This window comes from Corvus hawaiiensis, chromosome 2 (genome assembly GCF_020740725.1).
Source record: "Corvus hawaiiensis isolate bCorHaw1 chromosome 2, bCorHaw1.pri.cur, whole genome shotgun sequence".
Classification (NCBI taxonomy): domain Eukaryota; kingdom Metazoa; phylum Chordata; class Aves; order Passeriformes; family Corvidae; genus Corvus; species Corvus hawaiiensis.
In genome coordinates, this window is record NC_063214.1 from 6,662,077 (window position 1) to 6,680,415 (window position 18,339).

Consider the following 18,339-nt stretch of genomic DNA (forward strand, 5'->3'; position numbering starts at 1 on the left):
GAGCAATCCAAACCATCAGTTTCTACCATTTGAAGAAACAATAAAAAGATGGTTATATGACAACTACAGTAATTTACAATCAATTCTTTATCTGACTCAATAGGAGAAACTTTACAAACACAGATTAAAAAACATAATTCTACAGAATGTATAGTTTTGGCAATTGGACCAAATGACACCAAAATCCTTTTAAATACCTTTAACTTCTTTGTCGTTCTTGAACCATCTGATATCGGCTGCTGGCTTACTACCAGATGTCTTGCAAGTGAGCTGCATCCTCTCTCCCTCCATAACTGGTGAGGTAAATCCAGTAATTTGTGGCTTCTCAGGAACACCTAACAAGCAAACAAACAAAGTAATTTCTCTGATAGTGTCAGCTGCTGCCACGAACACACAACCAACCTAAAGTTCACTTCTTCATATGCTCTAAATTCTGGAAACAGGATAATTAATTCCTCGTGCCTTGTCAGTTAAACCTTTTTCCTATTGTAAATAAACCATCAATCTGAATGGTAGTTGATTCTAAATAAATAAAGCAAGCAGGAATTACCTAATTCTCTAAGAGAAACAGATTGCATTTTAATAAATACCTTATCTCTGTATATTCTGCACGCAGGTCTAGTCTGACTTGTTACAATATTTAAACTGCTCAGCACAGCAAGCAGGATGACAAAGCACATTAGAAGCACAGCTGTGAAAATTAAGCATAACTGGCAACAAAAAGCTGAACTGACCTAAGTTTAGAACAGATGTTTACACCTCAATAATGAAGACTTTAATACAAAATCCAGGGAAAAGGGAAGAGGAAAATAAATACAGGAGTCACTTTATCTCCACAGAAGGCAAAACCAAAACATCAAGAGGTACAATCACAGCTCCACTGTCTATGGAGAGTTCTTCAGCTGAATACAAGTTCTTCAGAGGAGATCATATGACTTTGACATACCATGCACATTATATTACATTTGGAAATGGTTGTTTTTCAACGAGCCGTGGAAGATTAAAAAAAAAACCCAAAAAACAAAACATGAATAAAATTGGGAAAATTTTGATCACTACTTGTATAAATCCATTTAACTTATGAAGACACAAGAATAACTTATTTTAAAGTAATACTGATGACTGATATTTAAAAATCTCTAAAAAAAAGTCAGCTGTAACTTGCATTTACAGTGCTTTGGTGCATTCATATTTGTGGCTACATAAAAGGGCTCAGTCACAGTAATTGATCCTGTGCCCTGTATTTAATAATTTGGTTTTCCTGTATCTCTTTTCCAAAATAACAGATTATGTACATAAAAGCAAAGCAGCATTACCTATTGCACAGTACATCTCTTTAAAAAATCTAATTCTCTCTTTCAGGACAGAAAATGGTGTTTGCTACAATACCTTGACACTTGAATTTTCTAATCAACAGCAGAACAGCCAATATAGAGATTATTTGTACATAAAAGGATAGTTTATCTGATTAAAAGATGTAATGCATCTTTTAATGTGGCAAAGATCCCCTTCTCCAGTAGAAAATGTTTTAAGAGTTTAGAATGCTATTTTGAAATAGGAAATTACAAATACAAAATGAAGAAAAGGCAGGAATCTTAAACTGTGCAGCTTTCTCTCTTAGAAGGTAAGTAAATGATGGGAAAACTTCATGAAATCCTCCCCTAAAATGAAGGTAAAGCTTAAAGGACTGTGAAAGACCAATATACTTCTGTTACTAAATATTGGCTAGATATTTTTGGGGTTTTCTTGTCTTTTTAACACCTTTCTTTGTCTTTCTGCCATTTAAAAGGTTGAACTGGTGCACTCCTCAATTGTTTAGATCATGAAATGCCTCTCCACAGAAAGAAGATTCAGCATAGGCAGTTGCTATTCCAGAATATACTGCTTTGAGTGGGTACTTTTTGTCCTTAATGGCAAACTTGTGAAGATTTTTGTAAAACAGTCTCACAGGGACTGAAAGGGAGATGTATTTCATAACCTAAGCACAAAACCAATTCCCTGGCTGGATTAATGTGACTATTACTGCCACAGAGAATTAGTCCTATTAAATTCAATGGTCTGCCCATCCACATATAAAAATAAAACAAAAAGAAAGAAAGAGTCATGTTCAGGGACAGAAAAAAGGAAAAAAGAATAAAAATCAATCTCTAAAATCATATAACCTCTTAGGTTTGCAGGTGTGTTTCAATGAACTATAGCAATTTTGGCTGATTGGGCTACTGACATTCATAGAGTCATACAAAGCTTCGAGCAGAAACTTTATTTCCTGGGCATCTCTTAAAATCTATTGCTTTTCTATGTGTATCTATAACCTTTGGGGAAAACAGCAGAGAACTTAGAGGATAAAGCATAAAAGAAGCAGCAAGCCCAGTGAAAATTTGCACTTTATAGACCAAAAAAAAAAAAAAAGAAAGCAGAACGAGCCAAAAAAAAAGCACGACGGAAAAACGATAAAGGTCTAAAGCCCGTTTTGATTTCATGCTTTCTGATTTTCTCCCCTTTGCCCTATCCAATAGATTGTTAGGAGATGAACACATGCACCTTCTCTGCACTTGTGGTGCTCAGGATGTAGAGGTTATGTCCATTTTATGGAGCACTCGTTCCGTGGTGTTTGTGTGCTCCCTAATTCATTATCCTGCCATGGTGCGAACAGTAAGAGGCATGTTATTTTTCAGCACAGCAATATGAAACAATAAACATCAGGGAAACTAGATCAGACATTTACATTTATCTTCTGCCAAGCCTTAGAAAAGTTCATTCTTATCATAATTTGCCAGAGCCTGAGGAGCTTAACACTTGCTTCTTTCTGCTCAGCTGTTCGTCCTTACCGAGAACGGTGAGGAAAGCCTTGGAAGTTTTGACAGGCATAGTGAATAAAGAGCAGGTGTACTGCCCTTCGTCCGACAGGGACACATCGCTGACACTGATACTCAGCTCGTGCCACGATGCTCGCACCAGCTCAATTCTGTTGTCCCTCAGAGCTGAAAAACAAAAAAATAATCCACGTTAAGGCGGGATCCAGCATGTGAGCAAAGCGTGGGGTGTTATACAGGAGGCTCGATGAAGGTTCCTAGTGAAACCAGGCCCTGGAACACAGGGATGTGGACACAGTTGTCTATGCAGAGTAGTTTGTTTTCTCTGTGGAAAAAAGTATGTGAGTTTAGCAAGTGTTCAAGTGGTGTACTGGGTGATTTGTAACATATATAAACCTAGAAACTACAGAATTTGAGTTACCTCTGGCCTGCCTCTAAAAATCCAAACAATGACACGGATTTCTGCCCCCTCACAGCTTTGTTAAGTGCCTAAAATAAATGCTTCCCAAAACCAGCCTGTTTTACATGTATTTACAGATGTTGAGAATCCTGTGTCCATCCCTGCATAGCTTGCCTACAGATTTTTCTCCTGTCCATTACTACTCACATTGAACAGGAATATCAGATATCTCGAATTCTGTAAATGAGTATTTCTTATTGGTAATAACTGATAGATTGAAAATTCCACTTATACGTGCATATGTAGTTCATTCAACAAATTGAGGTAATTGTGTATATTGGCTTTACTTTTTTGATTAAAATAAAAATATGATCTTCTATTTCATTTGCATGAAACCAATGAGGGAAAAAGAACATGTAGATTCACTGAAATTCAAACTGTCACTTTGGTTAATGATTTAAAATTTACAACATTTTAAAACCTGTACTTAGGGTAACCCCCATTTTCTATTGAAAAACTGCCAAAACATTCCCAAACATTCTATTTCTCTGCAGTAAAGCTGTTTCAGGAGTCTGTATATATTACTCAAGCCTTTCCACAGCATAGAAATACTAATATCATAAGTAAGCAAACACTGTAATTCTCCTAAGCAAACAGTAAAAAAGCCTCTGTAACTCAAGAAGTTTAGCTGTATACCTCTAGATCCAAATCTCTGGCCTGACAGTGTGTGGAACTTCAAGGAGTCTATTTTTATAGCAAGCGTCTGAAACTCATAAGCAAAATGAGACTATGATATTTATCGAGACAGTTACACTTGCATTTGTGAGAAGAACAAAGGTGTTCAAGTCCCTAATGCTGTTCTCTCACCTCTTTCTAAAGTCTCCAAAGACTCTTAGATTTGTCTAGTAGATCTCTTCCAGTGACAAAAATAAATAAGAGGTTTTACCGTGGTTCTTCTGCTATTAAACCTAGATGTTTCTGCCCAATTGCTGTCCAAGTTGATCCACATAGATTTACGCCACAGTAAGAAGATACAGTGAAGATTCAGCAAAAATGTCACTTGAATTTGTTTTCGTCTAAGGCTGCCATTTAGGTTTGTTTTCACCAGAAAATTTCAGCTGACTTTACTGATTATTTCAGGGTAGGCCAGCTAAAGCTCAGCTTCCTCCCTGCAGGGTCTGAAAGGTGGCAGCTTAAGCAGGTCTAACATATAGACATGCCCTGAATTTATTCAAGGCACATCAAAGGGACTGAGGTGGTGTGTAATGGACACATTCCAAACAGAACTGAGGTGTTGTCTGGCCGGCCACAACAAGAAAAAAAACCCAACAATTATGTATTTTATAATATCAAATCCATATAATGATGAAAAAAGGTGCAATGTTAAACAAACAAGCAAGCGAACCAGAAGCCACCAAACGCGAAGCTGACAGAATGGCCCAGAAAAACAAGCTCAGGAAAACAAAAAGGCACATAAAGCAAGTGTCTACCAACCCCAAACAGCAGGCAAAGCTCATCACTGTGGCTTTAGCAGCCAAAACTCCTCACAACAGTGAAGCTGTTGCTGTCTTTGAGGAAGGAGATGGGGACTCAGAATTCCTTTCTCAGCTTGTCAATTCTAGTCAGATGCAAATGAGCACACGTAAGAATGGCAGTTTATTTCATATTACTGACCTTCCAAAAAAAAAAATATTTTAAAAAGGATTCAGCGCTTCCAAATGGTTTGATCACCACCACACCCATTTATATAATTTAGCAACAGCATAAAAAAATAGAAAAATGAAACAAACAAACCCCAACAACAAAAAACCTCTCAGCACTCCATAATTTGGAAATGGTGATTTTTTTTTCCTGCTCTTAATCTGAAATTATTAAAAAAATAATGCACTATATCATCTTACATAGTATTTTACTTTGTTATAATTTTCAGTTATTTCCTCATGATGAAGATTTATGTATCTATTGAAATATTTTCCTATAGATGGGGCAAGGTTTAGAATTTCATGCACTAAGAAGAACAGTACAGCACAACTGGCCTACAGATGATGCCAACAGCACATCATTTAGATCCTACAACTGAAGCACAAACCATTTCTATCAACTACATTCCTACTGCTCCCCTCCCTCACTTCCACCCCCTCCACACCTTTTTTTAACCTTTGTACAATATAAAAACCTCAGCTCAGTCAATTTTCTGGAAAGCTGGTAAAAAACAACCACTGGCCAAGAGATGAGATCAGATATTCCATGTTTCATTATGGAGTGGATTTTTATTGAAAGAACAGCAAGAAAGTTTCATAACGGAAATACCAGCACAGCCTTTGCAATAAATGCAGCAAATAGCACCAACATAATGTTCCTTTGCAGGAAAGATGTTTGTCAGAAGCATTTTTCTAAGTGCTGGGTCTAAAGACAATTATCTCTTCCATCATTTTCAAACCTGAATATTTGTAAGCTTTCCTGTCTACGCAGATGACAGGCAAACCAAATTTTAGTGCTATGGCTTAGACAAGGTGAGCACTTACACAGAGACTTTTTAGAATCTTATTTTCAAATTGTATTCCTGTAACTGTTTCTATATCCTCATCTATTTAGAAAGACACCAGTTTGTCTTCAGGGAATTGATGACCGTGATGGATGCCAGAACTGGTTTGTTTCCATTTTCTGTCTTAGGTGCATTTTGCTAAAATGGTGATGGAAACAACAGGAACACTGCAGAAAGAAGAGTAATTCCAGCAATGCGTGATATCCAGGCATTGTGACTGAGCAGGACAGGGTCTGGCTCATGGCAGAAAAATCTTGCCAAGCCTGGTTCATGGAGCAGAGCAGCCCACAGAGCCTGGACAGAAGGCAGCTACTGAAAGGCACCAAGTGGCAAGCAGGTCCACCATAGTAGTTCAGATAAAGTTCCATAAAGTAAAATACAAATTGTTCCCTCACATTTAATTAGCACTTGAACACAAAATAGTAGAACACTGCTCTTTTGAAACTTTCTTTGGAAACTCTTCTTTTTTCCATTTCACTTTGTTAGAAGCCAAAAAGACTTTTCTGGCCTCTTCCTGGGGATTTTAACCTACATTGTTGAGTCATTACCCTATCCATAGTTTGCATACCTACAGAGAGACTAGAAAAAGGGTAAATAAACAGAATATTTATTTGAGTTCAAGGAAATACACATATGCCAAAAGCAGTAACAGAGAATACCAGCACTGGCATCTCTTTGCTAAATTCTTATGTTGCAAGGCCTTTGAAAAATATAAAATGCAACAAGAAATATAATTACATAGTAAATTCCAATATGCCCTAGGTACATAATTTCAGTTTTCTGTAATTCCCAGGCACATATCATGTAGTTAATTTGCAAGGCATGAAATAATTATGCATAAAACACTTGTTCCTAAGCAGACACACTTCATTTATTTCACCTGTCATTCTCTTTTCCTGTGGAAAAGATTTCCTTTCAGAATGTTCTCTGACACAGAAACAAGCAACCTTGACAATTTGTATAGTTGAGCTAATTATGAGTAAGAGATACAGCCATGTATTTCATCTGCATTAATTAGTAATTATTGAGACTGACGACCATCACAATAAACTGGCCTCCTTGTTCACAATCAAAGTTGTACTTTATTTTTTGAAAAAAATAATAATATAATGATCATATATTATCATAGAGAAATCCTGCAACAGGACTTATATCGGGGAGACAAAAGAACCTTAGAAATTTGCAGAAATTGAAAAAACATCCACATTTCACACTGTGAGGAAAAGGCAGCTGGACCTGTTAGATGTAGTAGCCACACAGCAGCATCTCTAATGTTATTTCATCTAAAATGACCACATCTTTGTATTATTTTAAGTCATATATTTGAAGAACGGGGGAAAAAACAAACAACAAAATCCCCAAATCGCTCAGAGTAATTTGCTGATATTTTGAGAATACTAACTTGACATATGCTGCCATCCTGGGACTCACTCAACAAAATTTTTGTCCTTATGTTGGAGTTCTTCCCTCTCTCATGGGAATAACATAACCATTAGCTGGAACCAGAAGGATTTCTGATACTCTGCAGGTCATGCTAAACTCCCAGAATTCTAATACTTATGAAACTGAGACAATCCCTCTGATTTCCAGATTCCAACATTCTGAATGTAGTACCATCATCTGAAATAGATTTAAAGGGATTTATGTTGTGTTTCTGGATATACTTGAGAAGGCCCTTTTTCTTTGCTCCTAATGAATTCAATATATCAAGATTCCCATAGGATGATCTACAGAACTTGCTTACAGTTGTGCATCAACCACCACCACCAGAGCAAGAAAAAGAGAGACAGAATGGGAGTAAATGGAACAAACCAAACTATTATTATTCTGTGTCTTCTAAACATTCATGTATTTCTTTTCAAAACATTCAAATTTCCTTTAAAAGAATAAGAACTGACACATAGTTATTCTATTCATGCCTAACCTGTCTAGTCAGTACTTTCATGGTATCTGAATACCTAAGATTTTAAGACTTCTCAGCTGTTTTTATGCAGAAAGAAAATCCATTTCCTTCCTCTTTCATTTCCAGGCACGCAACCTGATTACTTTCATGCAAGTACACGGGGGGGCAGTGTGCATATTTAGTAATCCCATGTTTTCTATTTCTACTTCTGCAGTGCTAAGGCCATTTTTACTTCTCAGTGGAGGCCATTCTCACCTGTCCATAGCACTGCATCTGTGAAACTATCACTTCTTCCCCCCGGGACAGAAGTCCTCAAACTGGGTCTACTTTCGCAGGTAATGCCAATGCAGAGGGAAAAGAATTACGAATTTCTATGCAACCTATAAAATAGGATGACATATGTAACATTGGTATCCCTTAAAGGTGATATCATTCATAGGTAAAATCAGCAGAAATCACCTAAACCGAAGGCAGCAATACTGTGGAGAGATCTTTGGCTATGTGGTTGTGAACAGTCTGACCAAATTGCAGATGCATGATGGGATAATAAAGTGCTTATTAACACAGATGAGTTCAAAGAGACATTCCAAACAGTGTCTGTCACAGTTTTCAGTCACTTGGACCCTGTGAATACTTCAACTTCACTAAATTTTTCAACCCATTCACTTAAGAAATTCAGGGCATCACCGAGCTATGTAAGGGTTTAGAAATGGAAGAACTACATAACAATTTTTGGAGACAGGTTTTACTTTCATTCCAGTGCATTTCTAAAGTATTTGGTGATCAAAAGGAAGAAACAATGGAGTCAATAGGTATATACTTCTACCTCTAATCATCTGGCTGTCTTCTACTTTATGCTGTGGCTTGCAGTCTAATAAGAAAAGACTGGATTGTTTTTAGCTGGGATACACTGCTGAAATATTTGATTAGCTTATTTAGAGAGCAGTGTCCAACAGCAAGCTGCTTCCTCCTTTTTAAATTTTTCAGAATTTCTGCCTGTTGCATAATGCATCTGCTAAAGACACGCAGCAAACTCCCTTCATCAGGAGAGGTGCTGACAGTCTCACTAAGAGAGGCATTTACTCTGTGCCTGCCTTGAAAAGGCCAAAGCACCGGGGACTCAGAACCTGTCTGTACAACCTTATCTATTATTTACCAGGGTGTACAGCCTTAGATGCTTATGAGAAAAACCCAAACAGAAAGGTAATTTCTTCAGTGAAACAACAATTCTCTGTTTCCTGCAGTCTGGATAAAAGGAAAAGAGTTTAAGGTGACTTACAACGACTTATGATCTTGAACACAGCTGCTAAGTGAGGTATCACCAACTGTTGCCAATTGACAAACGAAGGCCAGGACAACTAAATGCCCTTCATGGGTGGAATAAATAAAGAAAACTTTCCTGCACGGCAGATTTTCTGCACTGAGCTACATTTTCATTCACAATCATGTTCAGTATTCGCTTCTTTCTCTCTTTTTCAGAGCACTCAAAAACATGGCAATATGCAAAATGAGACGAAGAACTTGCCTTCTAGGGTGTTTTTAATGCTGGTTTCTGGTATTAAAGAAACAGTGAACTTATTTTCTTCTTGTCTTTTGAGAATCATAAGGATGACATTTATTGCCTGAGAAGGTCTGAGGGCTGACTCTGTTTCACATAAGAAATTTAAGTTTCAAATCTTTGCAAAACATACAGTTTTTGAACTATGAAGATGCTTTGCTGTTCTACTGTATTGAAATAATATTTAACTGTATCTCCAAATAATAAAATGAAAATCACATTAGTCAGGATGAAACGTTGTCTTACAAGGTCTGTTCATCTGGTTTCATCTTCAGTGGGGAATTACAAGATTTCCTATTATCCTAACGCAACTGGACATGTGCCACAGCACAGTAGCCTAGAAAATATTTAAAAACCATATTTCTCAAATATGCAGCTGCAAAAATTAAAATTGCAAAATGATCTGGCAAGGTTAGAGATGGACAGAATTAAAATAAATGAGATTCAATAGATAAAAGTAATTGGCAATCTTATGTACCAAGTTGGAGATGAATGTTTTGAAAACAGTAATGCAGGAAAGGAGTCCTGAGGATTATAGAGGAAATTATTTAACTATATGTTCAAATGCAGCACCACTCTAAAAAGATGAATCCTATTCAGGGTTGTACTGATCCTTGCAATTATGGTAAAAGAAAATGCTACAATATTCCAAAATAGCATACATCATACTGTGCCATATATTGTAAATTACACACAGAAACAGTCTCTCTGTTGGGAAGATAATTTCTGAAGGTCTACTGATGGAATACTGCTGCAAAACTAATACTAAGAAAATGAAAATAATACGATGGAGAGCTGTAGTAAGTCCACACCTATCTAAGGAAACACTAACAGAAATCAGAATTTTTTTTTTATAATATTGAGGGTAATACTGAAAAGACAAAACACTATGTTTCAAGCCAAATGAAACTTCATTGTAAGTGAGAAATGTTAGATAATGACTTTATTGTAGTAGAAGAGATAAATAAATACTAATCCTCTTGCAAACCAAAACAAAGTTACAAAGATTTCCAAGTTTGTTCTGTGAAGATCAGACCAGGTAATTTTTCCTCATGCTACTGCTGTTGATAGTAATCATTGTGTTACCAGTATTTAAAGGTTTCTGACCAAGGTACAGTTAAGCTTATGTAGGTATTAAAAACTGTCTGGCCAAACAGCAGAGAGCTCTACCAAGACCATCTGTGTATTTTAAAGAACATCAGTTGTAAAATGCTCTTTTTGCTTATCAAGAGACTGCTCTTTACAGTCACTGCTGGTGACCTTCATGCACTGGCTTTAGTCAGCTTTGAGTGAAAGGAGTCCTAAAGGATAGGGAGCACAGAATAACTCAGACGGATTTTACACTTTTAGCACTGCTGCACAGCCAGGTCCTACTCAGACCTGCCCAAAGGCAATACATTTTTTGTGTGTGTCTGAAGCTGACCATGCCTTAAGGAGGCTGCAGAGCTGTATTTCCCTGACCTTGCAGATGGTGACATTACAGCTCTGCCCATTCACTAGCTAAACTTAATAATCCCATGACACTGGAAGTGTTTTTTAGTGGCATGACTGAGTATTACTCATGGTAGAGTCATGTTTATGGTATTGCTTCATATTCCTCGGAAAGTCAGAGTCTTCTAATTTCTAAACAGTGCAGTCCTGCTCAAACACATTATTTCAGCAGAATATGGAGAGACTTTATCACTTATTGAAGATCTAAGAGAGATTTCTCTCTAAATGAGAACAGCGATAAGATGCCCCTGTTCTTTCTGCACTTCTTGATCACCTAGATACAGAAATGAACATCATCCTTCCTGTAGCAGATGGCTACATTGGCTACAGATGCCAACATAGGAATACTCATTCTTCCTAACTACATTAAGCAGTCAGACTCCCTAAACTCCTGCTGCAGCCAGTGGAGCAAGTCAGCTTCCTCCAGAGGCCAATTAACAACAGGTCACTGCCTTGAAAATATTACAGAACCTGGACAAAACAGCCAAGAAATCATCAACAATTGATGAATGTATCTGCAATCAACCTAGCAACTGATCCCAGCACCAATGAAGAGTCAAAAACTAATGTGTACATCAATACTGAAGATATTAGTGCTGTTAGGGATGACTCGCAGATGTCACTATGGAGGGAATTGAAATACGGAACAAGGTATCAGGAGAGATCCGAGATGAGCCTAGTGCAATTCCAGGGAGGATGCTCAGAAAGCTCTTTGATGGCTGCAACATCTTTTATGATAGAGCCCTTAAAGTTTTATGATGTCTCTCCTACAGCCTAGCAGCAGACAATCTGTCTCTCCACCACAAGTACACAGATGCTCCCTCTTTTGTGAGATTTGTCTTAGTTTTCCAGATGCAGATGTGCTGTGAAGGAAACTGTTAGTGAGAAATGGTGTCAGAAACATATAATTAAAGGATTGGAGCATCTCTCATACAAGTTGAGGCTAAGAGACTCTTGTTTAGCAAGAAGAAGCAGAAAATCCTGAAGTTAAACCAAATTCAAAAGAAAAAAATTGGCAGCAGTTCTAGACCTCTAATTTTCATAGGAAGCCAGTTGAACATAGAGAACCAAGCTGGAATAGATGATGTCCAGAGGCTCTTTCCAATGTGAAACATTCCGGGATCTTGTCATTTTAGATGTTTTTGGGGTAAAGAATCTGTATATTGCAAAATTCAGAAATGTGACCAATCCTGAAGTGCCAACTAAAAACACTTTGGTAGATATTCACAAAGATTAATCTTCTTTAGCTTTTCCTAAGCCTTTTTCTCCCTCATGGAGGGTGAGGATTTGAGTCCCTGTGAAGAAACTGAAAAAAAACAAAAACAAAAGAGAGAGGAAGATAAAAATTAACTTTTCTAGGCTAAATTTAGTTTGTGTAGATGCATTTCTTTTGCAGCTATATTCCAAGAATGTGGTGACACAAGAGGAGCAATAAAATATTTGGACTCCATGATGGTGGCCAGACATACTCATCAAGTACTAGAGAATGTTATTTAGAAAACTCAAACAGATGCTTGGCATATGATGGCAGACTAAGTACTGGTAGATGCACAGGATAAAAAACTCTACTGTGAATAAATGCATTATTTAACTAGCAGTAGATACTGACAATAACAGATGTGTGGAGTCATGCTACCATTGGTACTATTTATCCATAAGATCTGTAAGACCTTATAGATCTTACTATAAGATCTGACTTTTCTTGGGCCATTCACATACACCAGATATATTTGAGTACACCAGAAGAAACTTGTCCATGCTTAACACCTATGTCTAGACAAGAACCAGCTGAATGCATCCTGACTTTTTCAATTAAACATTTATTGAAGGCATTTCCTTTTTTTAAGAGCTGGGGGGAAATGGTTGTTGGTTCTTTCTTCTTGTTTCTCGGCTGTTTCTTTTGCAGTTCAAATTGTAGCAACAGATAAAGAACAAAAGATTCATTTGAAAAAAAAAATATAGAGAGTAAAAACCATTTACTAACCCTTCACACTTGCAACAAATAGCTATTATTATTGGTTCTCACTCTGCACTCTGCTTAACTGGCACAGTTTGAAGACTCACTAAGAAACCACCGTAACTAATCTGTCTTCAGTTTTCTACCTATGAAGGATAGATTTGTACATCATGATTGTCATATGAAAGGAAGCATCTAATAATTAAAAATTGCCAGGAGTTCTTCCAATAGTGATCGATTTTTGTGGCTATTTTTAATAGACAGTGAATCTCTTAATTATTGGAGATAGAGTTGAACAAGGATTTCTGAGATTACTGTGTCCTACTGAATTTTATACAGTGGATCAAGAGTGCCTGCCAGATCTGCCTCATAGGCCATGGCACAAGCAGAGGAGGTGCTTGGCCTTCAGGGCTGTGGATGTTACTGCTCTTCTTGGGCTTTTCAGCAAAGTGCCCAACAAAGGACATTAATTGCCCATTTGGATAATAATGTGTTCACAGCATCAGGAGTAATACAGAGTAACAATCTGCAACACTGCATGCATGAATGTTTTTGGTGTCCAAGTTATATTATTCCATTTTTAATGATGGTGTGTCCTTGATTCCTCCTTCTCTCTCATCACTTCGGAGCTAATTAATTTAACTCTTTTCTACCTAGCATTCAGCTACTTTTTGCCCTTCTCCAGGCACAAAATTTAAGACCTCTGTTTTTAAAAGCTTTTAGAGAAAAAAACCTGTTGTCTATACGTGTGAGCCTCTCCTTCCATCTTACTCAACTCCTGGTATATTCAACAGCTCTGGAAAAATTCCAGATATCAAATCCACTTCCTGTGGTGAAATTTTAACACCACCACTGTCAATAAAAGCAGCATTTTCTGTTTACCATTTTCTTTGCAAACTCTGCCAAATTTGATGCTTCCCTCAGATCCTCCTCTTTCCCTTCTTTAGTCATGGTATATCCAAATTCTCCAACAAAAACGAAATAAAATTTTATATGTAATTATTTTCCCCTGTCACAGCCTTTAGTATACTCAATACGTATTTATTTTCCAACAGAAGATATTTTTCCTGCCTCACTGATCCTTTCCTCATTTTTTCACTCCTCTTACTCTTCATCATCTTTCCTTTTCCTTGAAATCTTTCCTGATTGCACACATAGGTGGGTCTTGCCAATCTTTGGAATAAACTGTCCTTTACTCCCGTTTTTACTCCATCTAGTCTCTTCCTCTTCTCTTCATCAGTCTTTAATTGATAAAAAACTCTGTTGGCATCCCTATTAGTAACACTTCCCATTTTCTGCAGTAAATAATGTTATTTCCTCTGTGTGCTAGACAGGTTTTCTATAAGAATGAGGTCACTGGAAAAAAAAATAAAATAAGAATGGGCTAAACCAATTACATATACAATATGCATCAGGAATACTGATCAGCAACTCTTTAAATGGGAAGAGTACATTAAATTAACTTATTACTTTATATTTCCAAATATAAACTCCCAAGTACATTTTATCTTTCCTGTAGCAGAAGTTCAAAAATGTAACAATTGTAAATTTAAATTACTTTACACTTATCAGCATCCTGAGCTGTACTAGGAAGAGCATCGCCAGCAGGTCCAAGCAGATGATCCTTCCAGTCTCCTCAGCACTGGTGAGATCACACCTCTAGTGCTGCACCCAGTTCTGGGCTCACCAGTACAACAGAGACAGAGTCATACTGGAGTAGGGCCATAAAGGCAAGGGACTGCAACATCAATCATTTTGGTGGGTTTGGCACCCTAACTGAATGCCAGGTGCCCACCAAAGCCACTCTATCACTCCCCTCCTCAACTGGACAGGGGAGAGAAAATATAATGGAAGACTCATGGGTAGGAGTGATCACTGACCAGTTGCTGTCATGGGCAAAACAGACTTGACTTGGGGAAATTAATTTAATTTATCACCAATCTAATTAGAGTAGCATAATGAGGAATCAAATCAAATATTAAAACACCTATCTTCCAACCCTCCCTTCTTTCCAGGGTTAATTTTACTCCCAGTTTTCTAATAACTCCTCTTTCCCAGCAGTGCAGAGGGACAGAGAATGGGGGCTGTGGTCAGCTCATCACTCAGTGTTTGTGCTGCTGCTTCCTCCTCAGTGGGAGGACTCCTCACATGCTTCTGCTCCAGCATTGGAGACAGTCCTCCACAAACTTAAAAATTAATCACAGAAAGAACTATGGCACTGTATTTTACTGCAAAGGATCCCAAAAAGGTGTAAAGTCTCCAGCTTTGCATACTCAAAATCTGACTGGACATGGCCTTGGACAACCTGCCCTGGCTGACCCAGCTTGAACAGGGCAGTTGGACTGCATGATCTCAAGAGGTTTCTTCCAACCACAGGTGTTCTAGGATTCTCTAATTCATACAGCATTTACCTGTATCACAATATTACAGAAAAATAAAACAAACAAATAAAAAAGTTGTCAGGCATTACTCTCTACCTTTTTGACTTTTAAATTGCTTTCATATAATTAAAAATTGACACCCTGCAGAGCACTCTGTTGAACTGTAATGAAGACAACTGCTTGAAGACTATCCATCCATAGAGATAAGTCTTACCTGGTACAGGGAAAATGTTGACATTTTGAAAATGTGATCGCCCCTGGAAATGTGCACTGTTCTGGGTAGGCCCTCCCACAAATATGTCTTTTCCAAGAATAAAAAAGAATTTAAAAAACCATTTGATTGAATCGGTGAAAATCTTTCCAGCTAGAACAATAGAAAGGGAGAAGGTGAAGAAATGGGAGCCTGATACTTGTCTGAGTACACACAGATGAGTTCTCATGTGCTGCAGGATCGTGTTCTAGGGGATTGTCATCTGGTCTGAGCTGCTTTTGCCACTTGTAAGATAGCACAAGTTTGAGTCTCCCAAGAAAACTTCTGCATCAACAATGACTTACAGCATTACAGACAGAAATAACAACCACCAGAGTTTTGGAAGCTCTGGCAACACAGATCTTTAAATGTTGACTTACTGAATACATTTTTGAACCCTCTATACTTGACAGAAAAGAATCATACTGTATTATTTAATTTCCAAGAGGTCCATTCTGAGATCAGGAGAAGAAAAATTAAATCATACAGAATTTACTAACCCTTGCTTAAAAAATGAATTAAAAACCACAAACAGTAACTTTGTAGAAAAATGCTCAGCTATTTTCTTCAGGGTTTCCTAAATTTTAAACATTCTTTGCAAATTAAATTTTGTCAAGTTGAATCCTAGAAAGTATCACCAAACAGGGATAGATTAGAACAAAACAATACACCACCACTGCCACAAAAAAAAAAAACAAAAACCCACCCAACAAAATAATAATAATAATGAATTATCAAACCATTCTAGCACAGAAAACTACAATCCTATTAATTTACGAATAGCAGCAGATTTAACTTCCCAGTCAGGTGAAGGGTAATCAGAGCCAAGTGGATTAACACTAACTCAAAGGCACTGTAAAGTTGTGTAGGAGATCATCAGGAGGTTCCTACTGTAAAATCTCGATCATGAGCTTTACACCAATAATTAGAAGAGTCTGCGACCAGGTTTATCTCCAGGGGATGAAGACGAAATTACATCCTCATGTGCAAATCTGTCTTCCTAATTCTGCCAGCAGACATAAAACAGTAAGTGGATTAAAGCCAAAAAAAGGGGCAAAAAATGTCTTTGTCTCCCCCAATAGCACTTTAGAGGGTAAAGTTCCTCAGAGACTGCTTAATTTCAGAGGGAAGGAGGGAGAGGGGGAAAGACTGTGGAACTACTTGAGGATCTGGCCCAGGTGTGTCTATCTAGATCCAAGACAGACAGCTACAAATGAGCCAAGATGAAACATTTCTGACTGCGACAGACAAAGTAGGATGGGAATGATGATTGCGCTGCTCCGCAATGGGGATTGCGGTAGCCATCTTCTCTGAATGTAGGCGCTGATCATCCATTTTAAAATTAAAGATATATTGTTCCCTGTGAAAATGAAATCAAGGACTCGACTCCGATCTCCCCCATTACTGAACAAATCAGGTAATGTAAATCAGGTATCATCTTGTAAGGTGATCTCTGCTGGAATAAATTTGACAGCAGAGACAGACGTGTCAAAAAGCCACTACAACAACACCTAGGAGGCTCACTGGCACTCTGAACCGTCATTTCGTCTCTGATAGTTCTGGCAATTTATTAAGGAATGGCACCTAGCTCTAGCTGGGGATGAACTTAACACAAAGAAAAAACTACAGCAAGCATCAGAAACATGAATCTGTGCCTAAGGAAAACCTTTGGGCACTGCTGAAACCTTCAATTATGCATTGATGGGTACCTAGCTGAGTTGCTGAGCTCAAGTCTCTCAGAAGGTACAAATGCCTCCAGGCAACTGCCTGAATTCTCCTGGGTCATTTAGCTGGATGGGGAGTGCAGGATAGATCCTGTCTCTCCATAAGGACAATTCCCAAACAAAGTGCTCTTCCACTGATTTTACCCAGGAGCTCACCCACCAGACACCCCCAGAAGTACTTGCTAGATCTCCTCTGCCAAACTGTGATTCTCCCGAACCTGCCTATTCACTGTCACCCAAAAAGGCCTGCTTAGGGAGCCCTGCTCAGAAGGGGCAGATTCCAGAATTTCCACCCCACCTGACCATCTATTTGCATGCCATCACCACTGGACTTTGGGGCATTTGCCATTAAAAGTCTACTTCAAAACTGTCCTACTGTGTGTGAATACAGACTATACACATGTAAATATAAATACATACTAATTGAAGGGAAGATTTAAATGCTGTTTTCCTGTTTTTCCTACCTGCATGCTCAACCTTTTTCTGCTTCCTACTGTGAATACTTGCAGTGGCAAAGCTTCAGTAAGTAAAGGTGTGAGCAAAATCCATTAAGAAAGTACAAGGCCCAGATGGTTACAACATTCTCTGAGAAGACTGGTGGACAAAAAAGGTCATCTTATTGGCTTGCATTAGAGACTGTGGCAGCTAAAAATTTTTCCCTTCCTTCCCATCCCTCTAACACTGACTGATCCAAATATCTGGCTACCAGCTAGACTGAGCAGCCGGAGGAAGATCTGACCTGGCTTACATGACACCTTTAGAGAAAACGGAGGAGTCCCAAGAAGCACTAAATAGAATCCTTAAGTCTAAAGTTTCTTGTCCAGGTTTTATTCCCCCTCTTTAGAACTTCATAATGTTTAGTTTATATGTCCTCTGCTTCAGCTTGCTGTCTTTAGAGTTCTCCACTCCTAATTTTTCTTGCTCTTTCTAGGCATTTCTCAGAGAGCTTGAACATGTAATCTGACGCAGATACTTCCTATAGGTATCTCTGCTTTTGTGTGGAAATAGCCTATGGCTCCCCTAGTAAGGAAGAACTGTACTTTCCACTAAATGATCATGCTATGAAGTCATTAACAAAAGCCAAGTGTTGACTCTTCAACCTCCCATAACACCTGTCTGTTTTCAAAAGCCAAGCTCCAGCTAAGATTCTCTTTTATTTCATCCATAAATGATGCAATTAAAGGTAAGTACTGGGCACTAGTTATCAATGTACAGTGCTGAAATCTATAGAGATTCCTCAACAGTTATCCATAATGAACTTTCCTAACCAAAGATTTAAAAAAAAAAAAAAAATCCAAGAGTTCTCATTGACTGCAA

General features: G+C 37.9%; 1 protein-coding gene across 3 annotated transcripts in view; it reads right to left on the bottom strand.

Moving 5' to 3' along the window:
• CADM2 (cell adhesion molecule 2) overlaps window positions 1–18,339 on the bottom strand; it is a 589,355-nt gene that overhangs the window by 115,884 nt on the left and 455,132 nt on the right. For all 3 annotated transcript variants that reach the window (XM_048292379.1, XM_048292361.1, XM_048292370.1), the window contains 2 exons: window positions 2,829–2,981; window positions 198–335 (listed from right to left, as the gene is read on the bottom strand). In XM_048292379.1, the coding sequence (XP_048148336.1) occupies window positions 198–335; window positions 2,829–2,981 (291 nt within the window). The remainder of the gene's footprint in view (window positions 1–197; window positions 336–2,828; window positions 2,982–18,339) is intronic.